Raw genomic sequence first — 21,786 nt, 5'->3', positions numbered from 1 at the left:
TCTGACTTATATTTTTATTTTTTATTTGTGTTGTATAATTTAGTATAATGTTTGGTCTTTTGATACTTTTTTTCTTTCTGACTGGACATTTTTATGTTTGTATTGTACAAGTGCTGTGGTGCACAATGTTTAAGACTAGGAGACTTAGAAGTGGAAGGCACTAGTTGTATTTTGCAGCCTCTTCAAGTGACCCACTTAACACGACAGCTAACGAGGACCCAACCAATGGGTGGTGTTGTAGCCTAATACATAATGTCAGGCTTTATTTCATTGGTTGAAGTTTCCATTTTAAGTAATCATTTCTATCCTTTGCTTCAGGGAAGAGATTTAAATATTTTAAAGAATTTCTTAATAAACAATTTTTTTACACATGTTATTACTATTACTTTTTAATTTAAAACTAAGACTTTTTCTCCGGGGGGGGGGGGGGGGCACTTGAAATTTTCGGGGGAGGGCACTGTTAAAAGTATATATTTTCTATATAAATTTCATTTCGTTCGGGGGGGGGGGGAGTGGCGGAGGCCCCCCCCCCCCCGAAAAGATGACTGGAAGAAACTCTGGTTTAACCAGATTACCTGATCTCTCCTACTTTCTTGTGTTTTTGTGGGTTTTTTATTCATTTTACTAAGCATTTCGTATTGGTGTGGTGACACTTGTATTATCAATTTCTATAAATAGATTTAGCAATTTCCGTTTTTCGATAATTTGCATAATTATATCATTTTGTTCTTTTTTTTGTTTGTTCTATTAGCATTACATATAAAATTTTATAAATACATAAGCATTTTAATGCGCTTTCGCAAAACTATGTAATAAAAACAAACAAAACAACTATAAATCCAATATAGATACTAGATTATTAGTACAATACTTATTTTGTTGTTGATATAAAACAAGACGGATAATGTTTGTTGCGTCCCTTTTTGGAAAAGAAATACCTTTGGACGCCCCTTTATGCTATTTATAGTTATTACCTGTCACAAAGATCGACTACAACAAACAGTTTTAGTATCATTTCCTTCCAAGGTCTAATCAAGAATCTATTTTCTTAATACGAAGTGTTTTTCTCGTTTGAGTACAAGATTAAGAAGGTAAGCCAAAATCCTGAAATGTAATAATTTTTATTATTATAATAGCTTAAAAGAATAATTTGTTATAGCCTCTGATTCATATTATTATATTGTGATTATTTTCTCAAATAAATAATAGATCTATGCTTTATTTTATACAATACAATAATAATTTTTTTAGATAGATCTATATTGATTTACATAATGCATTATGATATATCTAGTCCAGTAACTCTAGTTCTACATCAAGGTCAATGTACATAGATTCTAGTACATATTGAATCAATAATGACCCAAATACGTTAATACGATGTTTGCGTTTTATAGTAGGGCATTCTAAAATTAGGACACAGCAATAGATCGTCATTTTTGATGATGCCATTAACATAGATCTATGTAGATCTACATTCAATTAATGAAAGATAAAAATTGTTGATTTAGAAAAATTAACAGTTTTTTTTAAATTAATTTTTTAATCATTAGATTAAGATCTAGCCTACTAGCCGCTAGCGAGTTGATAGATTCTACATTAAAAGCGTGGATTGGAAAAATAATATCACCTTGATTAAATTATTTCTATCTGTTTACTCTTAAAAAATCACTTTTGAATATGATATGTAAAAAAAAAGTTAGACTTCTATAATATATTTTAAAAATAAAAATTCAATATTACAGATAACTGTAACAGTGTAACTGTATGAATCTGTAACTTTTAATTTGAGGAATTATTACTTGTTAAGTTAAACAGGAAGAAAGTTATCAGTCTGAAATGTTTTTTGTTTTGTTGCAAAAGATCAAATTAATAATAATCAATGTCTGTAGTCTGTAGTAAGACATTTTTGGAATTATTAACAACTACTTTGTATAATGTGTTATTGTATAATTACATTATTATATTTATAAGAGCTGTTTAGTTTTATCCCAAGGAAACTATTTGCAAAACTTATTTTAATTTAAAAATGTAGTCAATGGACACCAGCGAGAAAAGTCTCAAAGGTATTTGAGAGGTGTATAAATTCATTTTAAAATCTTGCACGGCGTAGTTACAATTAATATGGTTATAAAATCCTGTCTGTCTGGTTTTTTTCGGACTTAACTAAAGATTGGATGTATTTGATGTTTTTAATATTTTCGGTAACTAAATAAAAATTAAAAAAAAAGAAAAAACAATTTGGTTTTCACGTGTAATGGCGACATAAACAATGGCCGACATAAGTTTTATTGTACACATTGTAAGCTAAAAATAGAAACAATAGGTCATGGTGTTTAAATTTGCATAGTTATTTAAAAATTTGATCTGCAAAGTTTTGTAAACAAAATAACTATAAAGTGGGGCTGTCAGAAATCGATCACGGAGTTCCTTTACAGCCAATCAATGTTTGTCTTACGAAAGTGAAACATCGGGTTATAACTTAGGCTTGATGAAAATAAATAGAAATGTAGCCTTAAACTCAACAAATTATTTTCAAGTTCTCTGGATCTGCAACTTGTATAGCATTGATTCTAAAAATATTACATTTCTGAATTAATTTTAGGCTTAAGTTTTTAATAAAATTTTATCTTTTACTAGTTTTATGGTCCTAAATCTAAAAAAGAACATTTTTATTCCATGACAACAATATTACGGATGGAATCTCGTCAACTCGCTGGTGTCCATTGGCAACTTAAAATCCAGTAGAAAAATATGTGTAAAATTAAATTATATATCTAATTTACCTTATAGAATATGATTATCATTTTCTAGTGGCTTGGGACTGAAATAAAAATTTTTTTCAGGGTAAAAAGAGCCATTAAAAATGAGTACAGAGCTTTCATTCAGAAAGGCCAAACAACAGAATACTTTAGAAAGACCGGCTGAAGATGACAGTTTAATGTTGTTGAAAGATCAAGCAAACTTTGAGCTCAGCAAAGTCACATTTAATAAGGAGAAAAAAGAATTTATTGGTCTGCCAACTGTGTGGGGACAAATTCTGAAGAATTCCAAAATAACGTAAGCTTTCAATTTATGTGCATCTTGCAAGTCATTTCTTTTTTTTAATTATTACAAACTTTCGGTTATTGTGATAAAAATAGTAAATTTTTTTTATTATATAAAGAAAATAGTGATGTTTAATCTTTTAAAAATGGAATCAAAGGACTGCGCTACTTTGCTACTCGTTAATATTTTACATAGAGTATAATTTATACTATTATTTTTAGAATAATTTATACAAAAGTGAAACAGTTATAAAGATTTATTTTTTTTGCATTTAGAGATGAAGAAATACAAGATAATCCTGAAATGGTGCTCAACTCCATGCGTGCATACCTGAAGTTGGTGAAGCCAAAATATTTGATCATTGAGGCATCGCACCCTGCATTAGATGAAGGGAGAGATAATAACTTGGAGGCTGAGGACAGTGTTGATAGTATAGAGTGTGTAAGTGTAGTGTGAATAGTTAACAATTTTTAAATGATTATATATATATATATATATATATATATATATATATATATATATATATATATATATATATGTAGATAAATAGATATAGATAGATATAGGTCTATATATATGTATTTTACTAGTAATATGAATATCAACTTATTTAAAGTAACACTACATTGAATTAAAAACACAACTATTTTGTATTGTGTTTTCAGGAAAGCACAGATGAATCAGATGGCCATTTTAGATTCAGACCGTTGAGAGTTGGCATGGGTGATGGGGAATTCAATTCTAAAATTCGTTAGTTTGTTTGATTTTGTTTAATCAACTATCGCCTTTGTAAAATTATAAGGGCTACCTCAACTACTTTATTTTTGTGTCAATAGAAATACACATATATGCATATATATATATATATATATATATATATATATATATATATATATATATATATATATATATATATATATATATATATATATATATATATAAACAATAATAAGTAAATTTTAACCTTTAAATGAGTATTACAATCATAGTCGTATACCTAACAGCACCATTTATTTTCTTGACTATTTTGATGATATAATATATAAACACTTAAGTCTGTTGTTTAATTCTCAAATTTGTTCCCTTTAGATTTGACTTTTGTAACAGTTAAGTTTTCACCTATTTTATTTCACAGGAAAGGTAGCAAATACTGGCAGTGTTGTAGATAAATATGAAATTCAACAAGAACTTGGAAAAGGGTTAGTTCCGTTTTAGAATAAATATTCTTCTCTTATTGTACTAAAAATGAAGTAATAATTTATGAATCAATAAAACAATTTTAAAAATTCATTCTTATTTATGCTTAGAAATATACATTTCATCATGTTAGTCTTAAAGTTGTTAGTTGAAAATAAATTTAGACTTCTATTTTATTGTAAAATAATAAGACAAAAAAAAATTAATCACACCTTAAATAAACACATGTTTAAATAGAGCATCAGGACGAGTGCACAAAGCCAGGTGTAGGACAACCAATCAGGTGGTGGCCATCAAGATCATGGATCTGACCCACCAGCCCAAGAAAGACATGCTCATCACAGAGATCAAGATCATGCAGAGTTGCAAGCATGAAAATTTAGTCAACTTTTTAGATTGTTTCATTCAGGGAAACGAACTCTCCTTAGTCATGGAGGTAAGAATTTTATAAATAAGGTTCCATAAAAAAAAAACAAGAGGTTTACTTATGATTTATTGTATTGTTTCATAAGTTTTTTAAATGATTATTCTTTTTTTTTTTGAACAAAAATTTTTTTTTAGATATGTGGTTGAAAGTTTTCTGTTAATATAAAACATTGCATATCAACATTTTCTGTTTTAGCTTTTGGATGGCGGAGATCTGACTGCTGTGGTGAACACAGTTATTCTGAAAGAATCGCAGATGGCGGCAATTAGCGGAGAGTGTCTGAAGGGTCTGGAGTACCTCCACAAGAACAACATCATCCACCGAGACATCAAGAGCGACAACGTCCTCCTCGGCAGGGCGGGGTCGGTCAAGCTCACTGACTTTGGATTCTGTGCTCAGCTGAGTATAGAGAGGAGAGAAAGGATAACCAGATGTGGCACCACATACTGGATGGCTCCTGAAGTTGCAGCATGGTAAGGGGAGTAAGTAGAGCACATCATAAGGGGAGATAATGCAAATAAATTATTAGGATGGTTTTTTTTTTAAATGTCAGGTTATGTATATTCATTAAATAAAAAAATATATATATTCAATTACACTATGAATAGTAAAAGAACCTATAGTTTAATGTTGTTTGTGCTGGTGATAAAATAAGGTACATCATTTTTAAAAAATCATGAAATATAAATACATTTCCAATTATTAATTACAGAGTAAATTTAAATAATAGTTTAATTAAAAAATCAAGGTAACTAATACATAAACTGTAAGATTCATAACTATAAATTTAAATGGCTGTAGGGGTGACTGTATCATGAAGTATTGCTTTATATTTTTTTTTTATGATTCACTGATTTTTAAAAATGTTTACAGTAAAAGTTACAGTGTTAAGGTTGATGTTTGGAGTCTTGGTATCATGGTGATAGAAATGATAGATGGACAACCCCCTTATATGGATGTACCACAGTTTAGAGCATTTTTCCTCATTGCCCAGAAGGTTTGTTATTTTTTTCTTTTTTTCTTTTTTTTTTTTTTTTTTTTTTTAAGGTTTGTTTACGTTTCTGTTCATTAATATGACTTTTGTAGATGTTCAAGACAATAATCTTAAGTAATTGAGTAATGTAACATTTTTGAAAGTTTACAATTATTTGCTTTTGAAATGTTGGTGACTTAAAGCTAAATAATAAATAGCGTAAAAAGGTATTACTATTCTTTAAACTGTCCAAGTATTTTATTTAACTAACAAATAGTGAAGCTGTTTTATCTGATTATAAAATTATTAAAATATTTATTTCACTGTTCTTAAACTTCAGTAAAGAGTTACTCCTCTTACTAATTTTTGAATAAGGATTTAATGTCTGTTCTAAAAAAAAAATAAGACGTTTTTTTTTTAAATTCCATGAACAGGGCAAGCCTGATATTCCAAATGAACAAAATCTGTCTTCTGAGCTCAAAGATTTCCTGAACAAATGCTTGGAGCCAAATGTTGACAAAAGAGCCAGTGCATCCAAACTTTTAGCCCACCCCTTCATCAAGACAGCTGAGCCGTTAACTTTTATTAGCGAGGTGCTTGAGGCAGTTCGTCAACATAAGGAGAAAAAGCTTGTATACTAAGAACAGTTGTTGATTTTTGGAAAATGCTCCTGACCTTTGGTGGATGCCCATGACCTTTGGTGGATGCTCATGACCTTTGGTGAATGCTCATAGTCTTCTTTAATTTACTATTCATTTTTTCGCTCATGCTTTTATAACCTAATTGCATTTCTAGAATTTTATATTTTTCTACAAATTTTAAGTACAATGTTTTCAGTGAGCAAGACTTTGTGTTAGTCTGTTATTGTTTGGAAACATACAAAATCTGAGTGAATGAGTTAACTGTCTCATATTAGGTTGTGTGTTCATTGAAAGTAGATTTGTCATGCCCTTTAGTAGACTTGGGTGCTAAAGAAATAATTATGCTCAACTGTATAAATGTACTTCATTACTTTCCTCCCTGACCTACTCTTAATATCAAAATCATTGGGGTTAAAAGCTCTGAACTGATGGTCTACTAGACAGATGAAGTAGAGTGTCTATTTTTTTACTACAACATATGGAAGGTTTGTGCAGTCAGACTAACCCTAGCTGTTTAAGTTCTCTTACTGGAGTTATTGAACCATCAGAGTTTGGGGTGATCTGTTGAACAGAACCCAGCAAGCAAACTTTGAGTTAGTAATCATCATGTGCTTTTCACCTTGACCATGCCATCCCATGTCCATCAATAGCCACAGACTATTTAGGGAATAGGTGGCTAGTGTCTTGTCAAGCTGTCTTCACTTCCCTGACATTGAAATTTGAGCCAGGCACTAGACATCTGATGGTGCCCTGTTTGTTCTATAGGCTTGATCCTGGACAGCAAACACTGAACAGATAGACTTGTCTAGACACAAATAGACTTGTTTAGACACAAATAGACTTGTCTGGACACATATAGACTTGTCCAGACAACACACTTGAGAAATAGTTTCAGATTCCCAAAACTATTTTCTGCTCTTCAGATCATAACCATGCAACCTTTATGTCCAAACATTTGTTGGTACTGTTTTATCTACTCAATCCTGACTATGCATGTTTACTCTTTTAAAAAAAAAAAAAAATTAAACGCTTACTGCTAATAATTTTTTAATTTACTCTTTTTTATAAAAAAAAATATTAAACGCTTACTGCTAATAATTTTTTTAAAACAACGAAAATCTACTCATCTCTTAAATATATTGTGATGTAAGTTTTGCTATTTGTTTCATTGCTACTTTCTGAAATCATGTTTTTTTTTTATAGTTTGCAGATTTTTCCTATGCTCATGTTTGTGTAAGGCTTCATGATTCTTATGATAAAGTTGTGTAGGGCTATACATTCCCATGCTTTTATTAATATATGTTTTTGTTTTGTATTTCAATTTGCATATAGAATCTCATAGAACAATAAGTCAACATAATTTTATTTTATTTTATGTTCATTCCAAAGCATTCATAGAAGAACATTCCAAACATTTTTTAGACTTTTATTTATACATGATTGATAACTAGTCGATTTTTGTCACCAATAATTATCACCAATAATTGAGATTATAATAGCATCTTGTCGGTTTGTCATGAATATACATGTATGAACAGTAAGTTTTCCTAATAACTGGGAAGCTGAAATTTTTTAAAGAAGTAATACAAATAAGGGAGATAAATCTTGTAAAGTTTGCCGATTAAAGCTTTTGAAAAACTCAACTGGAGTGTTTTATTTTTTATTTTTTGGTGCATGCCGTTACCTGCTGCGCTAGATTTAGATAACGGAGCGTGTGAGTAAATGCGATCAGACATGAGTGCGTTAAGTGTCGTGTTTTAAAACCTGCTCTTCGCTAACTTCACACACACCTCGCCTCTTCCTGTTGATATTTCGTGGGAACACAGTTTCTAACCCAGCGCTGTGAGGCAATTAACTGAGTAGCCCGCATGTCTCTTAGCATTTTGCAATGTTTGTGATCTAAATGCACTGATTTTTCTTCTTCGCCAACTGACGTGTGCATGAAATAAATGAATCAAACTATCGGAAGCAAAATCTTAACTTTCACCCCCCCCCCCCCCAACGGAAGTATGGACCTACAATTTAAATTTAACGTTCAGTTTTACGATCTACAGTGTCATGTCACACATGCAACACACACTTCTAATAAAGTGATACACAATTTAAATTTAACGTTAAGTGTTACGATCTACAGTGTCATGTCACACATGCAACACACACTTCTAATAAAGTGATACACAATTTAAATTTAACGTTAAGTGTTACGATCTACAGTGTCATGTCACACATGCAACACACACTTCTAATAAAGTGATACACAATTTAAATTTAACGTTAAGTGTTACGATCTAAAGTGTCATGTCACACATGCAACACACACTTATAATAAAGTGATACACAATTTAAATTTAACGTCAAGTGTTACGATCTAAAGTGTCATGTCATACATGCAACACACACTTATAATAAAGTGATACACAATTTAAATTTAACGTCAAGTGTTACGATCTAAAGTGTCATGTCATACATGCAACACACACTTATAATAAAGTGATACACAATTTAAATTTAACGTTAAGTGTTACGATCTAAAGTGTCATGTTACACATGCAACACACACTTATAATAAAGTGATACACAATTTAAATTTAACGTTAAGTTTTACGATCTAAAGTGTCATGTCACACATGCAACACACACTTATAATAAAGTGATACACAATTTAAATTTAACGTTAAGTGTTACGATCTAAAGTGTCATGTCATACATGCAACACACACTTATAATAAAGTGATACACAATTTAAATTTAACGTTCAGTTTTACGATCTACAGTCTCATGTCACACATGCAACACACACTTATAATAAAGTGATACACAATTTAAATTTAACGTTCAGTTTTACGATCTACAGTCTCATGTCACACATGCAACACACACTTATAATAAAGTGATACACAATTTAAATTTAACGTTAAGTGTTACGATCTAAAGTGTCATGTCACACATGCAACACACACTTCTAATAAAGTGATACACAATTTAAATTTAACGTTAAGTGTTACGATCTAAAGTGTCATGTCACACATGCAACACACACTTATAATAAAGTGATACACAATTTAAATTTAACGTTAAGTGTTACGATCTAAAGTGTCATGTCACACATGCAACACACACTTCTAATAAAGTGATACACAATTTAAATTTAACGTTAAGTGTTACGATCTAAAGTGTCATGTCACACATGCAACACACACTTATAATAAAGTGATACACAATTTAAATTTTACGTTAAGTGTTACGATCTAAAGTGTCATGTCACACATGCAACACACACTTATAATAAAGTGATCGTGTAAAGAGCTCCTATTTGACACGAAGAGGCGTGGCCGTGAGTTGTCGTTAAACTAAGTTGAATGGGGTGGGGGTGGTGGTTTGTTGTTTCATTACAAATGGGGTGGGGGTGGTGGTTTATTGTTTCATTACAAATGGGGTGGGGTGGTGGTTTATTGTTTCATTACAAATGGGGTGGGGGTGGTGGTTTATTGTTTCATTACAAATGGGGTGGGGTGGGGGTTTGTGGTTTCATTACAAATGGGGTGGGGTGATGATATACAACAGTGGTTGATAATGTTGTCTTGAATTGTATTTTTCTTACTTTCGCTCTATTTTTTTTACGTTTAAACTGGTTAGATAAACAGCTGAACACAGCAGGATCAGTGTTTCTTCCAGGCATCTCATCAAAGGGGGGGGGGGGGGGGGAAGGGGCGGCTCTGCGCCCCCCACCCCCCCAGAGAGTCGACAGCCCCCCCCCCCCCGTAACCAAATGGAATTGATATAGAAAATATATACTTTAAATCGTGTCCGCCCCCCGCCCCCCCCCCCCGGAAATTTTAGTCCGCCACCCTAAAATTTCGTGCCCCCCCTCCCCCCCCCCCCCCCCGGAGAAAATAATCTGGAAGAACCACTTAGCAGGTTTACATATTTTAAAAATAGATCTACAAATACTTCAGTGATTCTTTTCTCTAAAAATTGTGTGATTTCGTCGATCACTTTAAAATACTTTTTTTTGTAACACTAAATGTGTCGTGTTTGGGAAAGAAATTATGTATAATATGAACCTGAAAGGAGCTGGTCAATGAAATAACATTTCACTAGTTTGGGCGGTGTGTTAACAATTGTTTGTGTTGTTGCCTAAAATGTGCACACACTCCACTCAAGGAAAAGCTATATGGGGCACCCGCTGATCTGGAGATCACAGTCCAGTTTATATACGAAGTTGGGCTTGTTGTTTTACTAAAGAAAAAGACGAACAAAAGCCAGAGATCAAATAAATAAGCTCTAACACACAGTATATTCTGCCAGACAATAAATTCGGTAAATAAGAGCTGGCAGTAAAAAAATATATTTGTGTATCTAGTTCACCGAGTTTTCACTAGAACGATTGCATGTTTACCATAGCATTGCATGAACGTGAGCATTATGTATTGTGTAGGGTGTAGTTCTGTCAACCTACTAGAAAAAAAATAAAGCCATCTAGTAAATCTTCTAAGAAAAATACCCAAGTACATGTTCACATTTTAGTTAAAATTAATTTTTGAAGTAGACTAAGCGCGTGCTTATTTAGTCGAAGCATTTGTGCGAATTTTTTTAGGTTTAAAATAACAAACCATGTTTATTAAAGTAACAAGTTACGTTTATTAAAGTAACAAACCAAGTTTATTAAAGTAATACACCTAATTTTCCTCAACTTATAAACACTGTATACTTACACTTAAGTGGCTTTTTAAACTTTTTTCCTTTTTGTGCCTAGTCAAGCAAATGACTTTTATTTCTTCGATTAGATCAGAACAGTCAGAGGTGGCGTTAAGGCAACGACTACCCGTACTGGTAGGGACCTGGGGCCGACCATCTGCGCGGGGCCTTGGGCCGACCATCTGCGCGGGGCCTTGGGCCGACCATCTGCGCGGGGCCTTGGGTCAACCATCTGCGCGGGGCCTTGGGCCGACCATCTGCGCGGGGCCTTGGGTCAACCATCTGCGCGGGGCCTTGGGCCAACCATCTGCGCGGGGCCTTGGGCCAACCATCTGCGCGGGGCCTTGGGCCGACCATCTGCGCGGGGCCTTGGGCCAACCATCTGCGCGGGGCCTTGGGTCAACCATCTGCGCGGGGCCTTGGGCCAACCATCTGCGCGGGGCCTTGGGCCAACCATCTGCGCGGGGCCTTGGGTCAACCATCTGCGCGGGGCCTTGGGTCAACCATCTGCGCGGGGCCTTGGGCCAACCATCTGCGCGGGGCCTTGGGTCAACCATCTGCGCGGGGCCTTGGGTCAACCATCTGCGCGGGGCCTTGGGTCAACCATCTGCGCGGGGCCTTGGGTCAACCATCTGCGCGGGGCCTTGGGTCAACCATCTGCGCGGGGCCTTGGGCCAACCATCTGCGCGGGGCCTTGGGCCAACCATCTGCGCGGGGCCTTGGGTCAACCATCTGCGCGGGGCCTTGGGTCAACCATCTGCGCGGGGCCTTGGGCCAACCATCTGCGCGGGGCCTTGGGTCAACCATCTGCGCGGGGCCTTGGGTCAACCATCTGCGCGGGGCCTTGGGTCAACCATCTGCGCGGGGCCTTGGGCCAACCATCTGCGCGGGGCCTTGGGTCAACCATCTGCGCGGGGCCTTGGGTCAACCATCTGCGCGGGGCCTTGGGTCAACCATCTGCGCGGGGCCTTGGGTCAACCATCTGCGCGGGGCCTTGGGTCAACCATCTGCGCGGGGCCTTGGGTCAACCATCTGCGCGGGGCCTTGGGCCGACCATCTGCGCGGGGCCTTGGGTCAACCATCTGCGCGGGGCCTTGGGTCAACCATCTGCGCGGGGCCTTGGGTCAACCATCTGCGCGGGGCCTTGGGTCAACCATCTGCGCGGGGCCTTGGGTCAACCATCTGCGCGGGGCCTTGGGCCGACCATTGCAAATGGAGTTGGACTCATTTAAACATTAGCTAAACCAAAGTTATGAAGCAAAATACAACCAGCCAAAAACTTATAAAAATATACAACACAGAAATAAAGAAAGTAAAAGATTACATTATAGATAGGCAGCATCGTCAATTATGAAGGTTACTCTAAAGCCAAACAAGCCTTTGCAGCCATGCAAAAAACATGGCGGTCGAAGAGAATCTCCTCAAAAATAACTTTATGGCAGCGAATACTGGGGATTAGCAATCGCCACAAGCAGATCACTGGACTCATTCCAAACTAGGTGCTGGCGAAAGATAAATGGTATCATATAAAGGAAGGATAAATGGTATCATATAAAGGAAGGATAAATGGTATCATATGGCCTAACACCGTCTCTGATGATAGACTACTAGCAGAGATGGAAATGGAAGACGTTTCCGAAAGATGGCGCTGGAACGGACACTTCCCTAAGAATGAATCCAGATGATATCGCAGGAATGGCGCTAAACTGGACGTCTCAGTTAAAAAGTAAACAGTGTAGGCCTAGGGAGACTTGGGGGGCAGAGGCAGGACTGTCATGGGGGACTGCCAGGAAAATTGCATGATACCGACAGAGGTGTAGAGACCCCTCCCCGCGCGCGGGGACAAACTTTCAATTTGGCGCCCCCCCTTATATTTTTTATATTTGCAATTAAAAACTGCTGCTAAAATGAGCTTTTATTTTTTTCCAACCCATTTTGGCGCACCTAGGTTCGGCACCCGGGGACAAATATACTCTACCGCTCACCCCGTCAATATGCCTCTGAATACCGACAAAAGCGGAAGGAGCTTTCTGTGTCGGCCTCATGTTGTGGAGGACACAAAATATATACACATATATATATATATATATATATATATATATATATATATATATATATATATATATATATATATATATATATATATATATATATATATATATATATATATATATATATATATATATATATATATATATATATATATATACATACATACATGCCTCTCACCAACAACGGGAAAGACCTCTAAATAACAAGATTCTCAATAAAAACTTCACCAGTAATAAATGTGCCACATTAAAACCTTCCTTCCTTTAACTACAACCTTTTATATTCATTTACTTTAGTAATCATCAAAGAAAACAAACGAGAAACTGGCCAGCGATAAGAGACTGGGAATCTCAAATTTTTCGCCAGGGTACCCCGAAATAAAGCGTTAGACGTGCTGGAGGTTTACTACAACGTTGTAGTGGTCGTGGTAGAAACTAGGACAGGAAATATAGACATCCAGGAGCTTTATTCTGCGCACTGTGCAGACAATAAAACAATAATTTGGAAATTTCGCGCGCAAGTAAATGGATACTTAAGGGTCGTCCACAAATGACGTGACGTGTTTAAAGTCGATTTTGTTTTTAACACGACCCCACTACATTGTCACAAGTAGTCATTGAATGACAGGTTCACTTCTCTCCATATGACCTCACACAATTCAACTTACCCCACCCCAACGTTGTTCTAACTAAAATTATCACGTTTATCCATCATTTGATTCTTAACGTCCCCTAGACACACATTGTCACTATAGTGCGATCTGACCCTCCCCTCAGGATTTGACGTCATTTATTGGCAACTAACTTGGTCTTAACCCGGGTTGTTTGATGTTTCCATTAACATTGCAATCTTATCATAGGACAGCGGTGTTGAGCGGTACCGAGGTTACTGCTTGAGTTCACTCAGATCTAACGGGTACCGGACAAGGCGGCTGGACTACATGAACACTTCAAATGCCAAAGTAAAAAAAAAAAAAAAACCAACAAACAAACAGATGAACATCTTCAACTCAAAGTACCACTAAATTTAAAGCGGACCACACATTTCAGTATTATTTTATTTTAAAAAGTTTTTCGATGAACGTTTCCGGCAGCAAATAGCCTTTGAATGATGATGATATATATATATATATATATATATATATATATATATATATATATATATATATATATATATATATATATATATATATATATATATATATATATATATATATATGCAATCCCAAATATCCTAGGGGGGGGGGTCTATTTCGGTAGAGGTAATTCGAATAGATTTCTGAAAGAAACGCTTCTCGTGCTATGTTGATTTCTATCAGTGTAACCTGTAGCAACTTCTTCGTCCCCATCGTACGCTTGTTTGAGGATCGTTGTAAATGTCATGACGTCTTATGAAAACATGGAGTGACGAGTGCGCTGATCGTGTCAGATTGTTCCAGTCTAAACGCCTGGCCCAGCCAGAGTTGTCGTTATTTGCTTAGGATGCTCGGCGGATGTTGTCATTTCACGTGCGAAAGATGAGAGGTCGATAAATCACGGATGCTGGTGTTTCTTTCTCGCTTTTTATTTGGTTCACCCTGAGATGTTGGCTAGCTGTAATAGAATTAACAAGGCTGTCCGTACGTCAAGAGGGAAAGGTAAATCAATTGAATTTTGTTTTCTATTAATTCGAAGATAAGTTAACTTGTGCTAACACAACCTTAGTTTTCATTTGTGTTAAACAATTAGTTGCACATATGAGACATACTGGATATATATATATATATATATATATATATATATATATATATATATATATATATATATATATATATATATATATATATATATATATATATATATATATATATAAATATATACCTATATTCCTGCATTTGCATATATGGACGTCACAAAATCCCCCCATCGCGTCCTTTCCCTAAAGTAACCACAATTTACACCACATCTTTAAAGAAAATAACAATGTTCATCACTCTTCTGAGAAATTATATAAAAATAGTTTTATTGTAAACCTTACTTTTTGATTTATTGATCACGATAGTCAGACCTCCTATTCTGATCTATATATGATCAACTATATATATATATATATATATATATATATATATATATATATATATATATATATATATATATATACCTATACAGTTATGTTTTCAGTTACACATATTTCCACCTTTCCTCCAAAATTCCACTAATTTGCTATTAACGAATTTGACACATTTCCAGAGCCATTGAATCAAACAAGATGTTAGGCTATTTACTCACGCTGAGTTGCCTTCACTTTGTGACGACGCTGTGTGTGGGTGAAGAGGAGCCACTTCTTCTAACGCCATATCTGAACAACGGCTCCATCGAGCAGGCCCGGAAGTTAAGCTCCGTTGACCCCCGTGACTTCCCTCTCGCGGAGCTAAACGAGAGCTACGCCGGGTACATCACCGCCAACCAAACCCTGGGCAACCATTTATTTTTCTGGTTTTTCCCGTCTGCAAACAACAGCCACGCCCCTCTGCTCGTCTGGCTGAACGGTGGACCCATGATCTCCTCGATGGTCGGTTTGCTTTGGGAAAACGGCCCGCTGGAAATTTTCATTGACGATATGGATTACCTGTATTTAAAAAAACGCCGGCATTCGTGGGCTGACCCGTTTTCTATGCTGTACGTCGACAGTCCTGTTGGCGCTGGGTACAGCTACACGGAATCCGGCGCGGCAGGGGTCAGAGCGACACATGAAGGGATCACACTGGACCTGTACTCCTTCTTGGAGCAATTTTACGTCATGTTTCCTGAGTACAAACACAGAGAGCTTTACATTGGCGGGCAGTCGTATGCTGGGAAGTATATCCCCCACTTCGCTCACTACATACACCAACAAATCCAGAATAAAAAGACGGATATTCCTTTAACTGGGATTTACATAGGCGGAGCGTTTTATGACCCGCCGGTTCAGAATGTGGCGTATTTTGAATATCTTTACAGTATGGGGGTCATCAGTCATGCGCAGAAGAGAAAATACCAAAGAGTGGCGAATCAGGAGTTGGAAAATTTTCAGAAGAATAGTAAAAAAAAGCTGAACATGATAGACATTCAGCTGCTGGTGCTGCCGTATGTTGGACTATTTACATTGGATAATTACGTCACTGACGAGCAGGTGAGGATAGATGACGTAAAGATCATCATGAGCTCCGGAACTACGAGTAAAGCGGTGCATGTTGGGAACCGAACATTCGTAAGTTTTAACTTGGAGCTTTTCGAAAAATTCGGCCAGGAGTTTTTCGTCAGCGTCAAGCCGGAAATGGCGGTGCTGATGAACAGCTACAAGGTTCTGCTCTTTTCCGGGGACTATGACGTCATCGTCAGCTCCGTGACGGTGGACATGGCCGTGCAGACGACACCTTGGACCGGACAGAAGAGCTACAATCAGACGCGACGGACTGCGTGGGTGTCGGAGGACGGCCGTGTCCGGGGATTCTACTCACAGACCGACCGCTTCTGCCGGGTGGTGGTCAAGGGGGCGGGGCACCAGACCCCACGTGACCAACCTGAGACCACCCTGGACATGATGATGCAGTTTGTGGAACACGGCTGTATTACCCCCATTAAGTAAGTTCCATGTTGCCCCACCACATAAGTTCCATGTCGCCCCATCCCATAAGTTCCATGTTGCCCCACCACATAAGTTCCATGTCGCCCCACCACATAAGTTCCATGTCGCCCCATCCCATAAGTTCCATGTTGCCCCACCACATAAGTTCCATGTCGCCCCACCACATAAGTTCCATGTTGCCCCACCACATAAGTTCCATGTTGCCCCACCACATAAGTTCCATGTTGCCCCACCACATAAGTTCCATGTTGCCCCACCACATAAGTTCCATGTTGCCCCACCACATAAGTTCCATGTTGCCCCACCTCATAAGTTCCATGTGCCCCCCCCCCCCACCACATAAGTTCCATATCGCCCCACCACATAAGTTCCATGTAGCCCCACCACATAAGTTCCATGTCGCCCCACCACATAAGTTCCATGTCACCCACCCTACCCCATAAGTTCCATGTTGCCCCACCACATAAGTTCCATGTCGCCCCACCACATAAGTTCCATGTCACCCACCCTACCCCATAAGTTCCATGTCGCCCCACCACATAAGTTCCATGTCGCCCCACCACATGTTCCATGTTGCCCCACCACATAAGTTCCATGTCGCCCCACCACATAAGTTCCATGTCGCCCCTCCACATAAGTTCCATGTCGCCCCACCACATAAGTTCCATGTTGCCCCACTCCACCACAAAAGTTCCATGTCGCCCCACCACATAAGTTCCATGTCGCCCCATCACATAAGTTCCATGTTGCCCCACCACATAAGTTCCATGTTGCCCCACCACATAAGTTCCATGTTGCCCCACCACATAAGTTCCATGTTGCCCCACCACATAAGTTCCATGTTGCCCCACCACATAAGTTCCATGTTGCCCCACCTCATAAGTTCCATGTGCCCCCCCCCCCCCCCACCACATAAGTTCCATGTCACCCACCCTACCCCATAAGTTCCGTGTCGCCCCACCCTACCCCATAAGTTCCATGTCGCCCCACCACATAAGTTCCATGTCGCCCCACCACATAAGTTCCATGTCACCCACCCTACCCCATAAGTTCCGTGTCGCCCCACCCTACCCCATAAGTTCCATGTCGCCCCACCCTACCCCATAAGTTCCATGTCGCCCCTCCACATAAGTTCCATGTCGCCCCACCACATAAGTTCCATGTCGCCCCACCACATAAGTTCCATGTCACCCACCCTACCCCATAAGTTCCGTGTCGCCCCACCCTACCCCATAAGTTCCATGTCGCCCCACCACATAAGTTCCATGTCGCCCCACCACATAAGTTCCATGTTGCCCCACCACATAAGTTCCATGTCGCCCCACCACATAAGTTCCATGTCGCCCCACCACATAAGTTCCATGTCGCCCCTCCACATAAGTTCCATGTCGCCCCACCACATAAGTTCCATGTTGCCCCACTCCACCACAAAAGTTCCATGTCGCCCCACCACATAAGTTCCATGTCGCCCCATCACATAAGTTCCATGTTGCCCCACCCCATAAGTTCCATGTTGCCCCACCCCATAAGTTCCATGTTGCCCACCCCTCCACATAAGTTCCACTTTAACCAGTGAGACCCTCTAGTAAGAATTTTAAGCGCATCAGAGACGGATTTTTCCGTAAAGTAAATGGGTCAAAAGATTTATCACAAGGGGTCATCCATAAATGACGTCACGCTTTTTGACGATTTTTACCTCCCCCCTCCCCTCCATCACACGTCGTCACAAAAAGCCAGCCCCCCCCCCCCCTAAATGACGTCACACCTCAACCTACAACTCCCCTCAAAATTGCAGTTGAATTTTTTTAAAACATCGATATTTTTCTAAAATCTTGTCTAAACTATTACAATTTATTAAAACAGTTATCTAAAACGCGAAATAACTTCTAAAATTAGTTTTCTAATTTCTAACATTGCTTTTTTAAAATGCAAAAGTGTGACGTCGCAACATCTGACCCCCCCCTCCCCCTCATCACACATCGTCACAAAATTACGGAACCCCCCTCCCCCTACGAGTGTGACGTCATTTATGGATGACCCCCCAAACAAATAAACAGTCACTATGAACTAAATGAAAGCTTATCACAAGGCTGGGGGGAGGGGAACTTAGCTTAATGGACATATTTTTTTAAAATGTGTAAAGCTTTGTATTTATGTTTTCAAATTCGATTTTCATTAACATGCATGTCAAAATCAATATTTTATCTATGTACCTTAAATCTGAATCTAAAAAAAAAAATTCAATACTTACTTAATTGTACTCAACTTGTAATATGCTTAAAAAAACGTACTAGGCGTGACGTTCTTTAGTTTAGTGAATGTCCATAATAGAAGTCTAGTTCTTTAGTTTAGTGAATGTCCATAATAGGTGTCTAGTTCTTTAGTTTAGTGAATGTCCATAATAGGTGTCTAGTTCTTTAGTTTAGTGAATGTCCATAATAGGTGTCTAGTTCTTTAGTTTAGTGAATGTCCATAATAGGTGTCTAGTTCTTTAGTTTAGTGAATGTCCATAATAGGTGTCTAGTTCTTTAGTTTAGTGAATGTCCATAATAGGTGTCTAGTTCTTTAGTTTAGTGAATGTCCATAATAGGTGTCTAGTTCTTTAGTTTAGTGGGTGTCCATAATAGGTGTCTAGTTCTTTAGTTTAGTGAATGTCCATAATAGGTGTCTAGTTCTTTAGTTTAGTGGGTGTCCATAATAGGTGTCTAGTTCTTTAGTTTAGTGAATGTCCATAATAGGTGTCTAGTTCTTTAGTTTAGTGAATGTCCATAATAGGTGTCTAGTTCTTTAGTTTAGTGAATGTCCATAATAGGTGTCTAGTTCTTTAGTTTAGTGAATGTCCATAATAGGTGTCTAGTTCTTTAGTTTAGTGAATGTCCATAATAGGTGTCTAGTTCTTTAGTTTAGTGAATGTCCATAATAGGTGTCTAGTTCTTTAGTTTAGTGAATGTCCATAATAGGTGTCTAGTTCTTTAGTTTAGTGAATGTCCATAATAGGTGTCTAGTTCTTTAGTTTAGTGAATGTCCATAATAGGTGTCTAGTTCTTTAGTTTAGTGAATGTCCATAATAGGTGTCTAGTTCTTTAGTTTAGTGAATGTCCATAATAGGTGTCTAGTTCTTTAGTTTAGTGAATGTCCATAATAGGTGTCTAGTTCTTTAGTTTAGTGAATGTCCATAATAGGTGTCTAGTTCTTTAGTTTAGTGAATGTCCATAATAGGTGTCTAGTTCTTTAGTTTAGTGGGTGTCCATAATAGGTGTCTAGTTCTTTAGTTTAGTGAATGTCCATAATAGGTGTCTAGTTCTTTAGTTTAGTGGGTGTCCATAATAGGTGTCTAGTTCTTTAGTTTAGTGAATGTCCATAATAGGTGTCTAGTTCTTTAGTTTAGTGAATGTCCATAATAGGTGTCTAGTTCTTTAGTTTAGTGAATGTCCATAATAGGTGTCTAGTTCTTTAGTTTAGTGAATGTCCATAATAGGTGTCTAGTTCTTTAGTTTAGTGAATGTCCATAATAGGTGTCTAGTTCTTTAGTTTAGTGAATGTCCATAATAGGTGTCTAGTTCTTTAGTTTAGTGAATGTCCATAATAGGTGTCTAGTTCTTTAGTTTAGTGAATGTCCATAATAGGTGTCTAGTTCTTTAGTTTAGTGAATGTCCATAATAGAAGTCTAGTTCTTTAGTTTAGTGGGTGTCCATAATACGTGTCTAGTTCTTTAGTTTAGTGAATGTCCATAATAGGTGTCTAGTTCTTTAGTTTAGTGAATGTCCATAATAGAAGTCTAGTTCTTTAGTTTAGTGGGTGTCCATAATAGGTTGCGCAGTTTTACCCGCGTCCTGTATCTAAACTTGAGACTTCGGGTTAGAAATCTCTTCTGCCCGACCACGTCGTCCGTCAATGGAGGCGAGCGAGTTGACGAGATTCCTTCCATAATGTTGTTGATATGGAATAAAAACGTGCTTTTTAGATTTAGACCGTAAAAAAAAATAAAAAATAAAAACTTAAGCCTAAAATTAATTTAGAAATTTTATATTTTTAGAATAAATGCTATAAAAGTTGCAAATCCAGAGAACTTGAAAATAATTTGTTGAGTTTAAGGCTACATTTCTATTTTTTTTCATCAAGCCTAAGTTATAACCGGATGTTTCACTTTCGTAAGACAAATACTGATTGGCTGTACAGTAACTTAGTGATCGATAACTATTTGTTTACAAAACTTTGCAGATCAAGTTTTTAAATAACAATGCAAATTTAAAACTCCATGACCTAGTTTTCTATTTTTAGCTTACAATGTGTACAATAAAATCAATGGCGGCCTATCCAATAGCAGGATGCCATTGTTTATGTCGCCATTACACGTGAAAACCAAATTGTTTTTGCTTTTTTTTAAATTTTTATTTAGTTACCGAAAATATTATAAACATCAAATACATCCAATCTTTAGTAAAGTCCGAAAAAAACCAGACAGACAAGATTTTATAACCATATTAATTGTAACTACGCTGTGCATGATTTTTAAATGAATTTATACACCTCTCAAATACCTTTGAGACTTTTCTCGCTGGTGTCCATTAGTGGATCCGGACAAAATGCCGACATGGACAACAAGCAGACACCGATTAATTAGTATAGTTGCCCACCCCACAAATAATCCACAATTTAAGAAATAATGATCACACTAATCTACAAACTGTTTTTTCTTGTTCTTGCAGGCACAATTTCAGAGGCGGGCAAAAACATTTTTGAAACCTTTTTTGTAAAGTCCACCGTCATTCAACTTATATCAACCAATGTCAACGATATCAAGTAATTCATCGTGTATCAACATTCAACTGCATTTTTATCATTGCAATGTATATTGAACCACTGATGTATTAACTGCTAAGAATCTCAGTAAAAACGACCATTTTGTATAGATTGCCTTTCCATAAAGCTTGAAGACCCATGGATCAAATTCTTAATTCACGTAAAATGTCATTCAGGCAGCCTCATTTTGTTCTGTGTATCAACAGAATTTCAGTAGATGAGGCAGTTACCTTTTCTATATTTTCCCCCCATTGTATTACACCCACATTTGGTCTGTATCTTTTTCCGTGTGCTGATAGATGAGGGCCTATATACTTTGAATTTTTGCACTTTTTCTGTAC

At 37.2% G+C, this 21,786-nt stretch overlaps 2 protein-coding genes across 3 annotated transcripts; both read left to right on the top strand.

Moving 5' to 3' along the window:
- The first annotated feature begins 961 nt into the window (after window positions 1-961).
- LOC131953308 (serine/threonine-protein kinase PAK 2) lies at window positions 962-7,927 on the top strand. 2 transcript variants are annotated; one of them, XM_059316444.1, is made up of 9 exons: window positions 962-1,091; window positions 2,847-3,060; window positions 3,324-3,489; window positions 3,714-3,798; window positions 4,184-4,247; window positions 4,483-4,681; window positions 4,868-5,145; window positions 5,546-5,669; window positions 6,080-7,927. In XM_059316444.1, the coding sequence occupies exons 2-9, from the start codon at window positions 2,867-2,869 to the stop codon at window positions 6,284-6,286; spliced, it is 1,317 nt and encodes a 438-aa protein (XP_059172427.1). In that variant the 5' UTR covers window positions 962-1,091; window positions 2,847-2,866; the 3' UTR covers window positions 6,287-7,927. The 2 variants fall into 2 exon arrangements, with proteins under 2 accessions (XP_059172427.1, XP_059172428.1); XM_059316445.1 differs by lacking the exon at window positions 962-1,091 and adding an exon at window positions 1,820-1,898.
- A 7,356-nt stretch (window positions 7,928-15,283) lies between these two features.
- On the top strand, window positions 15,284-21,688 carry LOC131953328 (putative serine carboxypeptidase CPVL). Its single transcript, XM_059316466.1, has 2 exons — window positions 15,284-16,638; window positions 21,352-21,688. The coding sequence occupies exons 1-2, from the start codon at window positions 15,284-15,286 to the stop codon at window positions 21,383-21,385; spliced, it is 1,389 nt and encodes a 462-aa protein (XP_059172449.1). The 3' UTR covers window positions 21,386-21,688.
- Window positions 21,689-21,786: the final 98 nt, after the last annotated feature.

Source organism: Physella acuta, unplaced genomic scaffold, assembly GCF_028476545.2.
Source record: "Physella acuta isolate Inbredline_101_S28 unplaced genomic scaffold, ASM2847654v3 ptg000916l, whole genome shotgun sequence".
In the NCBI taxonomy this organism is placed as follows: domain Eukaryota; kingdom Metazoa; phylum Mollusca; class Gastropoda; family Physidae; genus Physella; species Physella acuta.
The sequence above is the reverse complement of the archived record's forward strand: the minus strand, read 5'-3'. Positions and strand labels throughout refer to the sequence as shown.

Excerpts from the sequence above, each read along its gene's own strand:
- LOC131953308 (XM_059316444.1), top strand. The coding sequence starts at position 2,867 with ATGAGTACAGAGCTTTCATTCAGAAAGGCCAAACAACAGAATACTTTA. Across the intron at positions 4,248-4,482 it reads CAACAAGAACTTGGAAAAGG|AGCATCAGGACGAGTGCACA; the intron begins GTTAGTTCCGTT and ends ATGTTTAAATAG. Across the intron at positions 4,682-4,867 it reads AACTCTCCTTAGTCATGGAG|CTTTTGGATGGCGGAGATCT; the intron begins GTAAGAATTTTA and ends TTTCTGTTTTAG.
- LOC131953328 (XM_059316466.1), top strand. The coding sequence starts at position 15,284 with ATGTTAGGCTATTTACTCACGCTGAGTTGCCTTCACTTTGTGACGACG. Across the intron at positions 16,639-21,351 it reads GGCTGTATTACCCCCATTAA|GCACAATTTCAGAGGCGGGC; the intron begins GTAAGTTCCATG and ends TTGTTCTTGCAG.